Source organism: Dendropsophus ebraccatus, chromosome 13 (genome assembly GCF_027789765.1).
Source record: "Dendropsophus ebraccatus isolate aDenEbr1 chromosome 13, aDenEbr1.pat, whole genome shotgun sequence".
NCBI classification, from domain to species: Eukaryota; Metazoa; Chordata; class Amphibia; order Anura; family Hylidae; genus Dendropsophus; species Dendropsophus ebraccatus.
In genome coordinates this window covers 13046270-13065361 of record NC_091466.1, presented here as the reverse complement: position 1 = coordinate 13065361, position 19092 = coordinate 13046270, and the positions used below count along the sequence as shown (strand labels likewise).

At 43.5% G+C, this 19092-nt stretch overlaps 1 protein-coding gene across 2 annotated transcripts; it reads right to left on the bottom strand.

Moving 5' to 3' along the window:
* Positions 1-1299: 1299 nt before the first annotated feature.
* LOC138771170 (Fc receptor-like protein 6) lies at positions 1300-18560 on the bottom strand. 2 transcript variants are annotated; one of them, XM_069950703.1, is made up of 6 exons: positions 18492-18560; positions 9615-9893; positions 8086-8364; positions 5662-5940; positions 2936-3214; positions 1300-1658 (listed from the first exon to the last, which is right to left on the bottom strand). In XM_069950703.1, the coding sequence occupies exons 2-6, from the start codon at positions 9871-9873 to the stop codon at positions 1642-1644; spliced, it is 1113 nt and encodes a 370-aa protein (XP_069806804.1). In that variant the 5' UTR covers positions 9874-9893; positions 18492-18560; the 3' UTR covers positions 1300-1641. The 2 variants fall into 2 exon arrangements, with proteins under 2 accessions (XP_069806804.1, XP_069806805.1); XM_069950704.1 differs by lacking the exon at positions 1300-1658 and adding an exon at positions 2586-2668.
* Between the last annotated feature and the right edge of the window lie 532 nt (positions 18561-19092).

Genomic DNA, 19092 nt, shown 5'->3' with positions numbered 1-19092 from the left:
TAGGCTCTTGATCTCCCACCCACTCCTCTTTGCTTAGCTTTGCTCTTCACCGGCCGACATGTTTTGCAGTTTCAGCTGTTTGTTTCCTCACTATACCCATTCACCATGTTTGTTCCCTCTGCTACTGCATTTTATTATGTTGACCTCTGTATTCTCATATTCTTTTATATTCTTATGTCTCTTTTTTTCTTATTATCTGACACTATATTTTCCCGATACTATACATTGATTGTTTGTGTTCATGCAACTCATGATATTTATGTGTTATTTACTATTGTGACCCAGTTGAATGGTATATACTATATACCTAACACATAGTATACATGCAGATTATTGTCATTTATTTATTTTTAGTATTGTTTTAATTAATTTAATAGATTTTATTGTGATGTCTTTTATTTATTGTCTGTTAACATTTTTTTTTACCTGTTTGCTGACATCTGGCGTTGATATGTATATAATACATGTATATAACACTAAAATTTAAGTGACCTAAGAAGGACTCTTAGTACCCAATATCCATATGCAATAGAAAATATATATATATATATATATATATATATATATATATATATATATATATATATCCTACAAACAAGACAATGCTGGGCAATACTATTGAATTAATAAATCAAATAATGCTTTATTATTAATATATATATATATATATATATATACATACAGTATATAATATGTATATATATATATATATATATATATATATATATATATTTTTTTTTTTTTTAAACATTTAAAAAAGAGAAAGAATAAAACAATACAGTACATACAGGTGATCATAAATAATGTATAGTCAGCATAATAGGTACAAGTTGATGGTATATCAATCAACCAGGGGAAGTACAAAAGGTGTATATATACAGGTAGAGAAATACTCAAAAGTGCAGTAAAAAAAAGGTACATATAGCTGCAAAAAAAGAAAAAAGAATGAAAAATATGCAATGAAAAGTATATACTTGAACCTCCTAATATAAAGATGATCTGCCTGGTAATACCACTCACCCAACGCTGTGTTTCGCCACGCAAACTTTATCACCCTGGTAGCCGTGGGTTGAGCCGACTCTACTATAAGTTGTAAGGTCACCTTTTACCTTTACTCAGTAATTGGTACCTGTGCCCAGCAGGCTGTATACATTATAGGGGCGCTCTGAGCAGTTGTAGACATAAACAGTTGTGTAAAGATCAAGTTTTAAGGTATTGGGAATTTTTGGGCACAATAAATGGTGAAGAAATACTCATGTATAATAATAATAATAATAATAATAATAATAATAATAATAGGAAAACAAGATATGCTAGGACTTTTCGGTCATTTATTAGTATGCTGAATATACAGGAGGAAATCTTTATTGTAAGCAGAATAAGTTATTCCAGGGCTAAACTTACTTTATCTGGTTATACTGGCAATTTATTTATCATTTTACTTTCTATAAACTTTGCATAAATCAGTCGCACAAATAAATATATAAACCGTTATAATAATTCTTATCAGAGAAAAATGCCTCCTTTTCCTCTTATCAGATATTGATGTAAGTGCAAGCAATGTAAAACGCTGGTATTTAGGAGGAAAGTCCAGTATGTTGACCTGTTTAGAGGTGTCGGTTCTAGTCTTCATTAGAAGGTTTATACAGCTTGATAACCTGAAAAAAAAGACAGGAGATCATCACAGGGCATTGTAGAAAAGTATATAACTTTTCAAGAGGAAAGGTGAGTCATAAAAGTTGTAAAAAACATGCTAAGGCATTTAGAAGGGACTTGACACCTTTTGTTTAGCCAATAGGGGACACTTTAACCTGTATTTACCAGCTAGGGAGTGGGGGTTTAGGGAAAATTACAAAGAGGGGGGGTTACAAAGAGGGAAAATGTTAGATGATGTTATTCAACTAGAATAGGCTTGACATTACACCATTTACAACCTGTAGGGAAGTTCTGTATTGACTAGACGCACCTATATATGCTCTCAGTATAGTTTTTGTTCTAGGTGTGTACTACTACTTCTACTACAAAGAGTACTACTGACACCTAGTGGCCATGTGAGCTAACTGCATCCAACGTATCTCCAACGATACCCAGCTTTTATACCCAATCTCCATTACAGAACTCATAAACTGACCACAGTGTCACAGCTGCTAAACTCTAGAGGTGGCTAAAAATTCTCAGTATCCAGAACATTCCTGAGCAAATGAATAACTTAAGTGATAGAAACAATGGAAGAAGAGCTCCACATCATCAAATGTGGAGTGAGACAAATGGGTGGAGCAACTTGTATCGTAACGTGTCATACTGAATTCTCCACATAAAAAAACGGGATGATAGAACTCTGCTAGTGGCACCAGGATGTTCAGTAACGTCCTGGTGCAGCTAGGGGTTAAATAGAAGTAATTTACAAATCTATATAATTTTCTGAAACCAGCAGCAGATGCCACTGGTTGTACTAAGAAGTATGCACCCCTTATATTTGGCAGATTGAATGGGGGTGGGGCTTGAGTTAATAAAGGCCCCTCTAAGTCTCTGTTTAAATACAGCATATTAAAGGGGTATCCCACTCATACATAACTTTTGATATGTGGCTGCCCATGGTGAGAATAACAGTTCCTTCCAAACTTGTTATCTATTCAGTCTCCTTCCCCCAGTTCTCAGCTGCTGCTTTCTGCTGAAGACACAGAAATCTTTGAGTGAGCCTTTCTCTCTTTCTCCCCCTGCTCCCCCCTCCCTTCTGAGACAGCTGATGTAAACAAGTCCTTATCTGCAACATTGTGGCAACTGTGTAATGCTGGAACGATAACCACAGTGAGCTTATTAACAACTTGACCTCAGATTAACCCTCCCAGCATTACAAAGAAGCTACAATGTTGCAGATAAAGCCTGCCAGAGACTTGTTTACATCAGCCGTAAACACCTTGGACCGGGATCTCACCTTGGACTAGAATGTGTTGCTCCTGACTGATCTTCTTCACACCATTTGTTGTAGAAACCGCACACTTATAGTTCCCGGAATCTCTCGGCTTTACAGGCTGCACTTTATATTCTGTAAACAAACCGAGCTCCTGGACCGTCCTCCCGTCTCTGTAGAAGGTATACCGCAGATCTGTAGTTTTTCTACCTCGGCTTAGACTTGCGTTACACGTCAGAGTCATGCGATTTCCTTCTACTACCAAATGTGGATTTACGTGTATTTCCGGAGTAGAGAAAAGGTCTATGAACAAAAACAGAAAGTCGTTCATAATATTGGGGTACATGTTTAGGTACAGTATGGTGACTGGGTGATTCTTTAGTGCATGTCAGTGAATGTTCTAAAATCAACAAATCAGAAAGTTATAGAGATTTGTAATTTACTTCTATTTAAAAATCTCAAGTCTTCCAGTACTTATCAGTATTCTTTCCAATCTTGACACAGTGCTCTCTACTGCCACCTCTGCCCATGTCAGGAACTGTCCAGAACAGGAGAGGTTTTCTATAGGGCTTTGTTACTGCTCTGGACAGTTCCTGACATGGACAGAGGTGGCAGCAGAGAGCACTGTGTCAGACTGGAAAGAATACACTGTAGTGTCCCAGCACAGGTGTGCCACTAGCTTTCTATAGCACCTGGGCAAAGTAACTTGTGTCAGGTTCCCACAGTGGGATATGGTCGGATGTATTCTATGTATTCCCCACTAGGTGTCACTACTGTGTTCTTTGTATGCCTTGTATCATGCACAGCTTAAAGAAACACTGGGTTAAACTGTTTTCTGGCACATGTTATTCTCATGTCCAGTCAAAAGTGCAGTCCTGTTTCCCTCTTTTTTCTGTCATATCTCCTTCTTTCTTCCTTTTGCATACACAGCCCCACCGAGGAGACTTAGTTACCTCTATAAAAGGAGGTTAGTTCCTGGTGGGAGGGGTCCTTCTAGTTACAGTCACTAGAGAGAAAGCAATACAGAGACAGTTTCTGCTGCAGTGAAGCCAGGGCCTGGCTTAGGCCAGGTCCCTTGTCAGGGACCAAGAGACTTAACTTATTTCTTTATGCAAGAAATGTTGCTAGCATGCAGTGCTAGACTCTTCAGGAGGAAAGGACGTCCCCTGAGGATCACCTTGTCCACGCCTCGAATATTCTCAGCACAGTACAGGGCAGTGACCTATACCCAGTTAGGCACTGACCCCAGTAGAACAAAGCTCCAACTAGTTTACATATTCTTCTGCCTCGTACTACCTGGGGCCTCGTACTACCATTGACTGAGGGACATATAAGCTTGCCATGACCCCCTCCACCACCACAGGAATAACTTAGCAAAGCTGGGTAGCGCCCCAGCTTCCAACCACTATCTTTAACTTTGGAGGGATTATTTCCCTCATGCCACCAATGTTAACTAAATGTAACTTTTTGCTCGTGTCCAACTGCTCGAAGGGTGCCTCCAAATCCCCCTCCCATCTTTGCCGCCGTGACAACAACCCAAACATATATCACTTCCGCCCGCTCCCCCAAACTCCTCCTACTATTTTCCTGCTCTAGCCTCTGCTGAGCTTAAACCAACCCCTTAGCTACGCTATTCTCCCCTGGTCACGTGCCTTTCCACATACTGCGTTGCTGCAGGGCTTGCTTATGGCATGGGTACACAGTTCCTCTGACAGGGCCCTCAAGATGATCCTCTACTCTTGCTTTTTGCTGTTACAACCTTTTCTATCTCTCATCTGCACCTGCAGTTATGAAAGCCTTGTTTTGTTTTGTGTTATTCTGGTTAAGCTACTGGACTCTGGATGTCTATCATTCTGCACCTACACACCAGGTTACACTTGGGTTATCCAAACCTGTGGAAGCAATGCCTGTCTAACCAGGGGTGCGTTCCAATGCCAGTCCAGGCTACCATGACAAGTGCCCAAGTGACCCTGCACCTACCTAGCAGCCACAACACCGCCAAAGCTACCCCACCAAAGGCAACCCAGACTGCTTTGCCACAACAACACTTCCTGCAGGACATAAAGCAACTGATAAGTACTGGAAGGGTGGAGATTTTTAAGTGGAAGTAAAGTACAAATCTATGTACCATATTTTCCGTCGTATAACACAACTTTTTAACCCCGAAAAATCTTGTCAGAAGTCGGTGGTTGTCTTATACGCCGGGGATGGGGGGGGCTCAAAAATGGCCGCATCCCCACCGTATGGGGGGACCATTTAAAAAAAAAAACAGTTAACTCACCTGGGCCCGTTCCCGCCTCCGCGCGTCTTCTTCTCCGGTCCCGTTCCCCGGCGCAGGCAGTGTGACGTACACTGACTGCACTGGGGATGCCGAAGCTCTCCCGAGCAGCCAAGCGTCTCCAATTAGACACATTCGGCTGCTCGGTAGAGCTTCGGGCATCTCCGGCGCAGTCAGTGTACGTCACATTGCCTGAGCCGGGGAACGGGACCGGAGAAGAAGACGTGCGGAGGCGGGAACGGGCCCAGGTGAGTTAACTGTTTGTTGTTTTATTAATTTAGCTGCAGTTAACCCCTGCCTGACTGCAGCAAGGCTGCGGTTAGGCAGGGGTTACCATTTTCCACCGTATAAGGCGAATCCCTGACAATCTCTTTAAAAGTCAGGGGTCGTCTTATACGCCCAGTCGCCTTATATGCCGGAAAATACGGTAGCTTGAGAAGCATCAAGGGACACACTCGGTATTTGATCTCACCTTTGACCAGGATGTGTCGCTCCTGACTTTGCTTCTTCACACCATTTGTTGTGGAAACCTCACACTTATAATTCCCAGAATCTCTCAGCTTTACAGGCTGCACTTTATATTCTCTGGATGAATTGGTTTCCTGAACCGTCCTCCCGTCTCTGTAGAAGGTATACCGCAGTTCTGTAGTCGCTCTGTATGGGCTTAGAGTTACGTTACAGGTCAGGGTCATAGTATCTCCTTCTACTACCGGATCTGGCTCCACCTGCATTTGTGGAACAGTGAAAAGCTCTAGAGGAAAGCAGAACATTGGTAATAACATTAGGTTGATTTCTTAATTACACCATAATACCTGAGAGTAATAGGGGAAAAAAAAAAAAAAACAACCCTAGACCATGATGCAACCTTTTGATTTAAACCAGAACTCCAAGTATCCCTGAAGATTCAGTAGAACAGTTTTGGACTCAACACGCAAGACATTTAGAACCTATTTTCAGATACTCAAAATACAATGTAAAACAACAAAATTTAAATAGAAGAATTGATCGATTGGTGGGGGGGAGGCACAGGACGCTCTGACATAATCTTATTCTTATCGGATCCTATGAATTATATCCCAAACATAATTCGGACGTTACGCATTTTTGAAATATACTCAGGATATAAAATTTCCAAATCTTGTTACTTGTTATTTTTTCATAATAGCTCCTTGGAGTATCTAAAAGGTCTTGCTCTACATGGAATTCCTCTAGCTAAATCTCACATTAAATATTTGGGAATTAATATTTTAAACAATCTGCTTTCCCAATACCACCCTATGTCTAATATACGTACAGGTATAACCATGTATAATCTTGCTCCCTTTCCCTTTTTTTCCTCTCATTTACCCGTTCTAAATGTCTAAAATACTCTACTCTGGGTCCACTCTGACCACGCTCAGCTCCCTCTTCCCCCCTCCCTTTGTAATCACAGGACATGTGATCTTCTCTCTGGGGGCTGGGTTAGCTGTCTATTGACTTGGTAACTGAACTTCCAGAAAAATGTATCTGCATCATCTCTATGCACCTGTGCTGCTTCCATAGACATACATGTGTCACTGAGTCTAGGTTTCTATAATATGACAGTTATGGTTCTATCTCTATTTGTCTTTTTTTTTTTCTGTGTTCCAGATGGGGGAGTGGCTGCCTCTACTTGGTCGTGCACTCCACCTGTCCCACCCAGGTGGTGTAATTACTCTTGCTGGTATTAGACGGATCTTGCATGCCCAGAGCATAGGCGTATTTCATGCCATGAAGAGGCCATAGTACAGTGTAGGACTGTCCCGAGCATGAGGCCAGTGGGGCAGTTTATACCATTTTCAAGTGGTAACCAAGAGCCTCATTATTTTTATGGAAGGTTTTTTTTGGCAGTTGGGGGGGGGCTGCTTTTAACTATTTTCATGTCTGTAGTGGGTCTGTATCTTGCCATTGCAGTGAGCTGTTGCATTTTTCTGTGTTTTTGTGTGTTTGCAACTTCAGCCATAGCAACGTGCTCCTGCCTAGTGTGAATGGGGTTCTAGGAGAGCTGACCAAATTTGTCTTTTTTTTTTTTTTCAATGCAGGCATATGTACCTGTCTTTGTGTCACAGTTCTGCATATTGTAAGTGTTATAGATGTTCTTAGAGTTTGGATGGAACTAGAATGTTTTCATTCATTCAGTAAGCAGAGATCTAAACCTACACTACACCCACCCCCGGTAAACAGATGCCAGTTATGCAGCACATAGCTCCATCATGTGTGCGTCAGCTCTACTACACCATGCGTGCGTCAGCTCTGCTACATCATCAGCTAGTATGGAATACATATTGGGGTGATGTGATGCAAAATCAGTGAAAAAACAGTCCTGTGTTTACTGTGCAATAGTAATGACAGCAGTGGGGAGGAAAGAAAGCTAAGGGGGCGAGTACACAAATGAACCAATCAGGGAGATGCATGATGGGAAATGTAGTTTTCTAGCTTGCGCCATCTTGGATTTGGATCAGCTTTAATAAAAACTTGTAACTCCGGAATGGCAGCAGCTACAAAGACAGGAGATGGGTCAAAATACTCAGGGGGACTTATTGAATAAGACCAGCTAGCAATGTAAATACTCTCAACTCTACCTTTTCTAGTTTCATATGGGGTGGAAAGAAACCTAGAATCGCCCTCACAAAACTCATGTTACAGAAGGAAGAAGAAGGGGTTAACTTCCCTAACTTGAGAGGTTATAACGTTGCTTGTCTGGCACGCCATATTTTAGATTGGAAACATAATAGTTCTTACTGCTCATATATCACGCTTGAAAAAAAACTTAGCTGCCCCATGGGATTTAATGGCGTTGCTGCATGGCACTATGTCCACTCTGCTTTCCTTACATGAGGTGTATTCCGCACATGTCTATGTTGGTGTTTGTATTTACCTTGAACGTTAATATATTTCTTCTGACTGTGTTTCGTCACAGTATTGGCTGCCGAAACTTTACAAGAATATTCTCCAGAATTTGCAGCCTGAACAGACCGGATTCCATATGTATTAGATGAATTATATTCCTGGACCTTTTCTCCATCTCTGTAGAAAGCAAACTTCAGATCTGTAGTGGGTCTATGTGAACTGAGGGTTGTGTTACACGACAAGATCATATGATCACCCTCCACCACTGGGTTTGACTTTGTAGTGATGTTAGGGTGAAAGAAGAGCTCTGAAAGGGAACAAAAATATTTGGTCGTTTTAGATTAAAGTCTCATTTTAGTCTCCATATTCATGGAGACCCAAACTTTCGAAATAAAGGGAACCTGTCACCAGGGATGCGGGCACAGAGCATGCCCGACCCCCCGATCCAGCCCCGGATACTTACCCTTTCCGGCGAGTCCCGCTCCTGGAGCCGGTCCCGGGACGAAGATATCAGTGCCCGTCATTCTCTACGGGCATCGGATTCATCTCTGCGGCGCGAGCGCACGGCATATCTTTGTCCCAGGACCAGCTCCAGGAGTGGGACTCGCCGGAAAGGGTAAGTATCCGGGGGCTGCACCAGGGGGTCGGCGGGCTCTATGTCAGTCTATGGGAGGCTTGCGCGCCTCCTCTCTCAGCATCTCTCCACTTTGAAGAAGGAACATGGTCATTCTTCAGCACGGAGAGAGGAGACACGCAAGCTTCCCATCGACTGTCATTATGACATGGAAGCTGGTGGGATTTCACAGTGGACAATTCCACCACGGAATTCTGCCAGTTTTGCTCTGTGTACACGGAGCCTAAGTGTATATGCACACTATGATAATCACGCAGATTCTGTTACTTGTCCTCGCGCTCCCACTCCACTCACCGCCTGTACTGTAGACTCCATTCTATGGTCAGTCGGATTCCTGTGTCTGCCCAAAGAATGGATATGTCCATTCTTTGGGCCGATGGCGGAATCCGCGTGACCATAGAATGGAGCGTATGGGACCAGCAACTTAATGCTGATCCGGCAGTGGTCCATCGTGAAAGTTACACTTTAGATCAGAATTTATAAAAAAAACTATTAAGTCGATAAGGAGCCAACAGAGTAAAGGATAAAAGAAAGTAGAAGTAGGGAAAGAACACAGAATACACTGAAGCTCTGTCCATATATATTAAACTCTTTCTGTGCAGGTTTTCTATTTTTTTCTGTGTTGTTCTTGCTTTTAAAACCCCTGAACCTTAAAAAAAAAAAAAAAAGTGGCTGCCTCAAAATAATTCAATGTGAAAGATGCTAAATAACGAAGGAAAATGCTTCAGAATAGCGGGGACATGACTTGTTATCACATCAGGATATAGGATCTGGTTTCTTTGAAAGTAGCACCATGTCACTATGCAACGCACCAACCATAAAACAACAACAAAATCATGGTCTTGGATTTTTATCATAATCGTTTTAGGAAAGAAGATATTGTATGAGACATACCAAGAAAGGTGGTTGGTGTTTCTACTTACCCTGGACCGGGATATATTGTTCTCTGCTTTGCTTCTTCACACCATTTGTTGTAGAAACCTCACACTTATAATTTCCGGAAAGTTCCTGGTTTACATGGTGAACTTTATATTTTCTAGATGAACCAGGCTCCTGAACCTTCCTGCCATCTCTGTAGAAGCTATACTTCAGTTCTGCAGTCATTCTATAGCGGCTTGGACGTGTGTCACATGTCAGGGTCATGACATCTCCTTCTACTACCGTTTTTGGATCCACCTTCATTATTGGTACATCAAAAAGCTCTAGGGAAACCAGAAAGTTGATAAAAACATTGGGATAGATTTTTTAGGTACAGAGTAAAGTTGTGATGAAGTGTGTGTCTCAGACATATACAGTGGAGGCTGTATAATTGCCCAGATGGCCCATAACATTATAGAATGCAGGGGCCTAACTATCACAGTAGTCGACATAGCAGCTGCTTTGGGGTCCGGGGCATCAGGACAATATCAGAGTGAGATCACAGAGGCCATACCTGCACTGATGCCTCCGGCCTCCCTGTTTAGAAGTTCTATGCTCTGCCACTACCTGTACTCCTGCCCATGACTGTTTCTAGGGCCGGGCCACCGCACAGGGAGACGACAGTTAGGGGCCCCCGCACATTAACTGCATCATTGGCGCCCTCGGAGATGTGCATTGGTGATCTGTGCGGCGCTGAGGAGGGAAGTTGGCGCAGACATGTGAGTGAGACAGCTCCGGGGTCCGCGGTCGGTTAACCCCCTCCCTGCCCCCCCCCCCCCCCGGCGGAGGGCGGTGTAATGGACGGACCCTGGACCTTTCTTACTCACATGTCTGTGCCACCCTCCTCTGCACCGCACAGATCACCCATGCACATCTCTGAGGGATCCTCCAGCAGACGCAGTGATGACGTCATCGCGCCTGCTGGGGGATCCCTCTGGCAACTGACAGGCTGAAGAGGAGAGAAGAGGCCAGAAGAAAGGAAGACCGGATCCAGAACAGGATTAGGTGAGTATTATTTGTTTGTTTTGTTTTTTGGGGGGGACAATACAGGGGGCACATTATTACTATATGGGGGACAATGTAGGGGGACACATTATTACTATATGGGGGACAATTCAGGGGGGCACATTATTACTATATGGGGGACAATGCAGGGGACATTATTATAAGTATATGGGGGACAATGCAGGGGACATTATTATAAGTATATGGGGGACAATGCAGGGGGCACATTATTACTATATGGGGGACAATGCAGGGGGCACATTATTACTATATGGGGACAATGCAGGGGGCACATTATTACTATATGGGGGACAATGCAGGGGGCACATTATTACTATATGGGGACAATGCAGGGGGAACATTATTACTATATGGGGGACAATGCAGGGGGCACATTATTACTATATGGGGAACAATGCAGGGGGCACATTATTACTATATGGGGGCAATGCAGGGGGAACATTATTACTATATGGGGACAATGCAGGGGGACATTAATATAAGTATATTGGGGCAATGCAGGGGGACATAATAAGTATATGGGGACAATGCATGGGGACATTATAAGTATATGAGGCAATACAGGGGGACATTATCAGTATATAAGGCAATGCAGTGGGACATTTTAAATATATGGGGGCAATGCAGGGGGACATTTTAAATATATGGGGCAATGCAGGGGGACATTATAAGTATATGGGGGCAATGCAGGGGGACATTATAAGTATATGAGGCAATGTAGGGGGACATTATAAATATAAGGGGGCAATGCAGGGGGACATTATTATAAGTATATGGGGCAATGCAAGGGGACATTATTAGTAGTATATGGGACAATGCAGGGGGATATTATTATTACTGTATGTGGGACAATTCAGGGGGACATTATTACTATATGTGGGGCACAGCAAAGGGACATCATTATTATTATTATATGAAGACATAGCAGAGGGCATTATTACTATATGTGTGGCAATGCAGGGAGACTTTATTAGTATATGTGGGGCAATGCAGGGGACATTATTATTATATGAAGACATAGCAGGGGGCATTATTACTATATGGGGCACAGCAGGAGGCATTATTACTATTTGGAAGCACAGCAGGAGACATTAAATTTGCTATGGGGCCCAGTCATTTCTAGTTAGAATGGACTGCCTCTATGTCAAAAGTTTAGAATTCCTGGAAAAAAAATAAAAATAAAAATCTATTGCTGGAGGCAAGGGATTCCCTATGCCACTAGCTACACTCAGTGAATAGCCGACCTCATTTGATGGTGGTGCAACCAATGGTGATTTGTCTGGTAAAGACTGAAATGCATATGTTTTGTAGGAGGACTGAGGACAGCATGCGATAATGCTATATCCTTCAACAGTGTGGAATCAACATGTTATGCTCTTTATTCGTGGATTAGTCCTGGATTAGTAATGGATACCATCTATTAGACGGCTTCCACTACTAAGTTTTTTTTTATTTTTTTTTAATTCAAATACAGACACCCCCACACCCCTCCTTTACCATTTTATTACAAATAAAAAACTGCTGGTCAATGTTGTAGTCCACCGAATCTGACATAGTACTCAAGATACTTAAAGAGGACCTGTCACCCCCCTGTACCAGGGTGACAGGCTCCAGACCCCCTGTTAGATCCCCCTATACTTACCTCATCGCACCGGGTCCCGCTTCCTGAGCCGGTCGGGTGACTGAGATTTCAGCGCCCGAAGCCTGGCGCGCACGCTTACAGGAGAGTCAGATGCCCATAGAGAATGAATGGGGAGTCCAATGCTCTGTCATTCTCTATGGGCATCGGAGTCTCCTGTGAGCGCGTGCGCCGGGCTTCGAGCGCTGAAATCTCAGTCACCCAACCGGCTCAGGAAGCAGGACCCAGTGCGATGAGGTAAGTATAGGGGGATCCAAAGGGGTCGGGAGCCTGTCACCGCGGCACGGGGGGTGACAGGTTTCCTTTAAAAGAGGGACTCTGTTACCTCCAACCCACCCCCCTTAAAACCCTAAATTAAATTAATCTATAAGTAGGATAAAGGATGCGGATTACAAATTTCTACCCCTTCTATTTCCCCTCTGTAAGCCTACAAACTGGTCATGTTGATGAATAGAGAGGACTACTTAGACTCCTTTATTTGTGGATTATAGAAAAGGAATGCAAGAACATAGAGAGATACAAATTGCAGATATAGAATCAGCATTGTATACTCTACTGATGTATAATCTACTGATGTTTTGGAGGCGACAGATTCCCTTACAAAAAAGGCAGGAGCAGAACACATCACTTTGACAGGTGTTCTGCTCCTTTACAGGATGCAGCATATACAGTATACAGATAGCTGCTTACTGTCTGGCCCCAAGGAGGTTAAGTGATGAGGCTATGCATCCCCACTTAAACCCTTGGGAGCCAGACTGTAACTGTGCTTCATCTGCTGATGAAACCACACTCCTTGTTGACTATTTCACTAAAAATAGACATCCACAAGTCAAGATTTTAATGAATTTGACAGTTGTGCCGCTCCTTACAGTATGCAGCATCTGTACAGATTATATACAACTATAGTTTCTTTCACAATACTGTATCTATTATTTTGGTGTTTGTATTTACCCTGAACTTGAACACATTTCTTTTAGCTGTCTTTCTTCGCAGTATTGGCTGCCGAAACTTTATAGGAATATTGTCCAGAATTCACAGCCTGAACAGACTGGATTTCATATGTATAAGATGAATCAAATTGTTGGACCACCTTCCCATTTTTGTAGAAGGCAAACATTAAATCTGTGGTTGGTCTATATGGATTAAGGATCATGTCTCAAGTCAAGGCCATCTGATCCCCTTCTACAGGGTCTGGCGTCATAGTGATGTTTGTCCCATTCTTTCCTATGGGCCTTCAGAAAATACCAAGTATAGCCTTGAGCAACTTCCGAAGGCCCATATGAATGAATAGGGTCACTTATTTTTATAAGAGAAAAATCAAGGCTGTACATGGTTATTTATGAAAGGCTTATAGTAATGATTGGCCACATTCATCTTGAATAATAACAACCTGGCACCAAACCAGGCTTCAAACCTCACAACCAATCACAAACAAGGGGTGTGGTAGGCTAACCAGAGACAGTGGTGCGGCGGCCTAACCGTCAATCAGGGGCTCTGGAGAGTTGGACCAATCATGAGAGGCCCAACGCTTCAGACTGATCATGCTACCATCTGTGTTTGGACCTTGGCTATGTTACTGGTATTGTCTCAGTTACTACATTTGTAGTGTCCCAGTACCGGTGGTCCACAAAGTCTTTTTACCACCTGGGTAAAGTCAGGTGTCCCACAAGAGGGGATGAAGGTGTTATTTGTGTTTTCCCCACTAGGTGTCTCACTTTCCCCCTAGCTAAAACTGTCTGTATGAGCACAGCTGAAGGGAATGGGTTAACTTGTTCTACTGTTGTTCACAGTTTCTGAACAATCACAGGTGCAGGTGCCGCACACGGCTCTTAGATAATTACACTTCTTTCCTCCCCTTTCTCCACACAGACCTATGAATAAGAGATAGATCCGGTCACCCCTATTCAAACCCAGTTAGTTCCTAGTGGGAGGTCCTTTGTGGTAGTTGGTTGGTGTTGTCAAGTACTAGAGACACAGAAAGAGCCAAGAGAGATTTTCTATGGGAACAGCCTCCCTAAAGATGCACTTCTAAAGCCTACAGGAGGGGTCAAAATCCTGCAGGGTACACCTTGTCCACACCAGGGATCCTTCGTTACAAGTCAGGACAGTTACCAAAGCAAGGAACTGACTGCAGTAAGACAAAGTGCTGGAAAAAGCTGAAGTATCTTACTGATGTGCGCATAGCTGTCCTGGGAGGTCTCAGGAAGTCTGCTACGCCCACTTGTAAAGGCCTGACCAGTGATTTATAAAGAGGCAAAACTATGTTCTCCTCTTAAGCATCTTGCCCTCTTTTGATGCCTCCCATTATATTTTTAGGCTTGGCAGCTGCTGCACTATAGATGAGTTTACTGTCCACCAATACCCCCCAGGTCCTTTTTTTGGCAGCAGTGTTACCCAGTGTGTTCTTATTTAGCCATAACTGTACTTATTGTTACTACAGCCTAAGTGCATAACCTTACATTTATCCACATTAACGTCATTTGCCATTTATCTGCCCAAGCCCCCAGCTTCTCCAAATCCCTCTATAATATTATATTCTGCTCTTCTGTAATAATATATTATCCTCCTTTAACCTAATTTGCTATTTACTGAAACTCACCTTGGATTTGTATATACTCATCTGGGCTAATTTTTTTCTTAAAAATGACGACTGTTGTTATGAAACTGGCAAATAACGTAAAAAAACTATGTGCGCAATGATGGCTGTTGTTATGAAAGCCAGTCATGATTTTTACACAGTGTGAAGATAGCCGATATAGAAATACATGAATATTAGAGTTTAGAAAACCTTGATGAGGAAATGGAGACAAGTGTTGTAACAGCAGTAGTCGTGGATCTGCTAAACCGTTTCTAGCGATGGTGTAAGCTGCACCAGGGAGCAGCGTCTAAGGGGCCGCTACTTTTCACCAGCGCCCACCACAAGGGGGGTCGGATTTGCTGCGGCAGGAAACTCTCAGGCCGCTACCCCTGGCTTGGCTTGCTAGCGGAGGTGGGTGAGCTGCTGCAGGGAACACAAAGGCGGGCATGCTGGATTGCAGCAGGAATGACAGCTGGAACTAGAACAACAGTCACACAAGGCAGTAAGAAGAGATAGGACCACATGCAAGGGATAGCATGCAGAGACTCCAAAGTTGGGGTCAGGACGGGGCAGGAATTTATATGCAGGTGTTGGTGCAGCTAACCAATTAGAGGCGCACTGCCCCTTTAAATTACAGAGAGCTGATGTGCACAAGGAGGCAGGGATGCACGCACTGCACAGAGGTGCAGGAAGCAGGAGTGCGGATAGGTAAGACGCTGTGCTAGGCCGAAGGAGAGACGGTGCCGAACCCTAGCACATGGGCTCTGGCATCAGTCGACACTGAGGATCGGGAGGAATGTGTGGGATGCCACCACAGCTGTAACAAGTCAGATGTTGGAACACATTCAAGCATGATGGTCTAAGCAATGGGGGGTGTACAATGATCCAAACTGCATATAAAAACATTTAAAACTCCTGGAAAAAAACTTTTTCTTTCAAATACACTGGTTTCAGAAAGTTATATAGATGTGTAATTTACTTCTATTTAAAAATCTCAAGTCTTTTAGTCCAACAAGAGAGACAAAAAGTGATGGCACTGCCTGGCTCTCCACTAGATGGCACTCTGTCTAAGGCTGGGTCCGGTATGTGGTGGTGCTCAATCCGAAATAAACATGCTGTATAAACAGTCCGGAAGTCCCAGCCGCCGCCGCGCACACTGAGCTCAGTGGTCATGCCGCATGGGACTTGACCAGGGAGCAGCTCATCTTTTTATCAGAGGGGAACGCTGGGGGCTATATGGGGGAGGAACAACCCTGGGGGCTATATGGGGAATGGAATGCACAAGACTGGGGGCTGCCTATAGGGAGGATGGACAACACTGGGGCTGCCTATAGGGGGATGCATAACACTGGGGGCTGCCTATAGGGGGATGGACAACACTGGGGCTGCCTATAGGGGCATAGACAACACTGGGGGCTACCTATAGGGGAATGGACAACACTGGGGGCTACCTATAGGGGGATGGAGAACACTGGGGGCTATCTATATGAGGAATGGGCAATATAAGGGGGCTATCTATATGGGCGGTGGATAACACAAGGGGGCCATTTGTAAGGGGGAAAACACGGGGGTCATCTATAAGGGGGGCAACAAAGGGGGGCAATCTATAAGGAGGACAACATAGAGGAGGCATCTAAAAGGGGAACTATACAGAGGGACCGTCTATGAAGGGGACTAGGGGGCATTATAAGGGGAACTACACTGGGGGTATGTATACAATGCACAGAGGGGGGCATCTACTATAGTTAAAGGACAACTCCCGCGGGACCCCCAAAAAAAAAAAAAACACAGACACACACAGACACCATACTCACCATCTCTCCGGTGACGATCGCCACTCGATTCGCCCGCCGTCCGCCTCTCCGTCGCCGCCTTCCGCCATCCAGCGATGTCTCCAACTTCCGGGTCCAGGGGATGGAAAAGGCTGCCAGTGCGCTTGCGCACCGGCAGCCTTTTCATTGGCTGGAGCGCATCACATGGCTTCCAGCAAGCTCAGCCAATCAGGGCTGAGCAAGCTGGAAGCCATGTGATGCGCTCCAGCCAATGAAAAGGCTGCTGGTGCGCATGTGCACCAGCAGCCTTTTCATCCCCATTCACTTTGCATGAAGACGCCGAGGAGGAAGAAGACCCGGACCGCCCCTCGGCTCTGACGTCGTCGTCACCAGATGCCGCCCCGGAGAAGAGGACCGTGACGATCGTAATAGGTAATGTATACATTCCTTAACTTCCGGGGTGGGGGGTCGGGGGTCCGAAAGTGGGGGAAGGGGGCCTGGCCGGGTATTTAACCACATTACAAAGTTATATAACTTTGTAATGTGTGTTAAATGAGCAAAAAAAAATTTTTGTGGGAGTTGTCCTTTAACTACACAGAGGGGTCAACTATAAGGGGACTACACTACTATAGGGCAGAGATATGGAACCTTGACTCTCCAGCTATTGCAAAACTACAGCTTTAGCTTTGACTGTCCACACATGATGGGAGTTGTAGTTTTGCAACAGCTGGAGAGCTGAGGTCTCCTACCCCTGGTGTATGGGGTGCACAGAGGTTGTCATCTACTATAAAGGGACTACACTCGGGGGCTCTCTACTATAGTAGATGCACATGGGGCCATCTATGGGAAGACTAAACAAGGGACCATCTATAAGGTGTCTACACAGAGCGGGGCATATACTATAAGGGATATCTATTTATATATATATTTATATATATATATATATACACACACACACACACACACACACACACACACACACGCTAAAAAGAGTCAGGGCTACCCACCAAAATAGGCTTAAAGGAGCCAATACAGATGTGCAGTGTGTATAGAGATGAGGATGGTGCCAGAGTGTGGAGCCTAATATGTCTGTCTGGCAGATTCTGTGGATTCGTGGCTCAGAGAAGTTCTAATAATGGCCCAGGGCAGATGGTGAAGAGGATGAAAAGGGAAGAACTCTGATGAGAGAAGACGTCCCCTCTGAGTCGCCTGATATAACTGCACTGTAATGTATTTGGTGTACAGAGCCTATGTAGAGCTGGGTATGTTGATGGTGTAGTGGTCGGTCAGAGGAGGGGGGCCCCAATCAAAAGTTTGCTATGGGGCCCAGTCATTTCTAGTTGTGCCCCTGCAGTTGCCCCTAGCAACCAATCAGATTCCACCTTTCATTTTTCAAAGAGTCTGTGAGGAATGAAAGGTGGAATCTGATTGGTTGCTAGGGGCAACTGAGCCAGTTTTACTTTACACCATGTTTGATAAATCTCCCCTAAAGAGTCTAATCCTGGTGTCTCGCCATTACAATGTTTGTCTTACCACGTTTTATACAATGCAGATGCATCAAATGCAGAGGATGTGACCACATGTACCAAAACATCATAAAAGTATATAGGGAGCAGGTGCAGGACACTGTAGTAAAGTTTGGCTAGGAAATATACAGATTAGGTCAGTCACTTAATGTTTGATCTTACCCTTAATCTGGATGTATTTCTCCAGGCTTGCCTTGGTCACACCACTTCTTGATGAAACCCGACACATATAAGTCCCAGAATCACTCAAACGAGCCACTCCAAGTTCATATTTGTTAGATAATCCTGGTCCTTGAATTCTCCTCCCATCTCTATAGAAGGTGAACTTTAATTCCATATACCTTCTGTATTGGCTTCGACTTGTGTCACATGTCAGGGACAGGTACTCCCCTTCTATTCTCTGATATGAGGTCACCTTCACTTCTGGTGTAGAGAAAAGCTCTAATGGAAACCAAAAAAATCATTAACAAAAGACATTATTATTTTTGTTTGTTATTATTATTATTATTATTTACTATTGAAAGAAAAAAAACTGAAAATATTTGTAATCCTTCAATGTAACCCCTGTTGGCATAGTCACATGAGGGCTTTTTGTTTTTTTGGAGAGACAAGTTCTCCTTTTCAGTAGAACCATTTTTAGGGTTTATATACAGTAAGTAACTGATTCAATTGTTCTAAGGAAGACAATAAAAAAATAATTTTATTCTCTTTGTTTATATATTTTTATAGGCTTTTATTTTTTACTTTTTACTATTTTAGCACAGTAAAATCCCAATGTTTTTCCTTTTTTAAAAATTTTAAAAGGAAACCTGTCGCAGTGTTTTCCTACGGACATCGGACTGAACACTTAAAAGAGGAGCCCTTGAAAGTCAAAGATCGAAAAATAGGAAAGATGAAGAAAAGTAAAATTAAGCTTAGTATTTGCTTTCACTTTGAATCTTT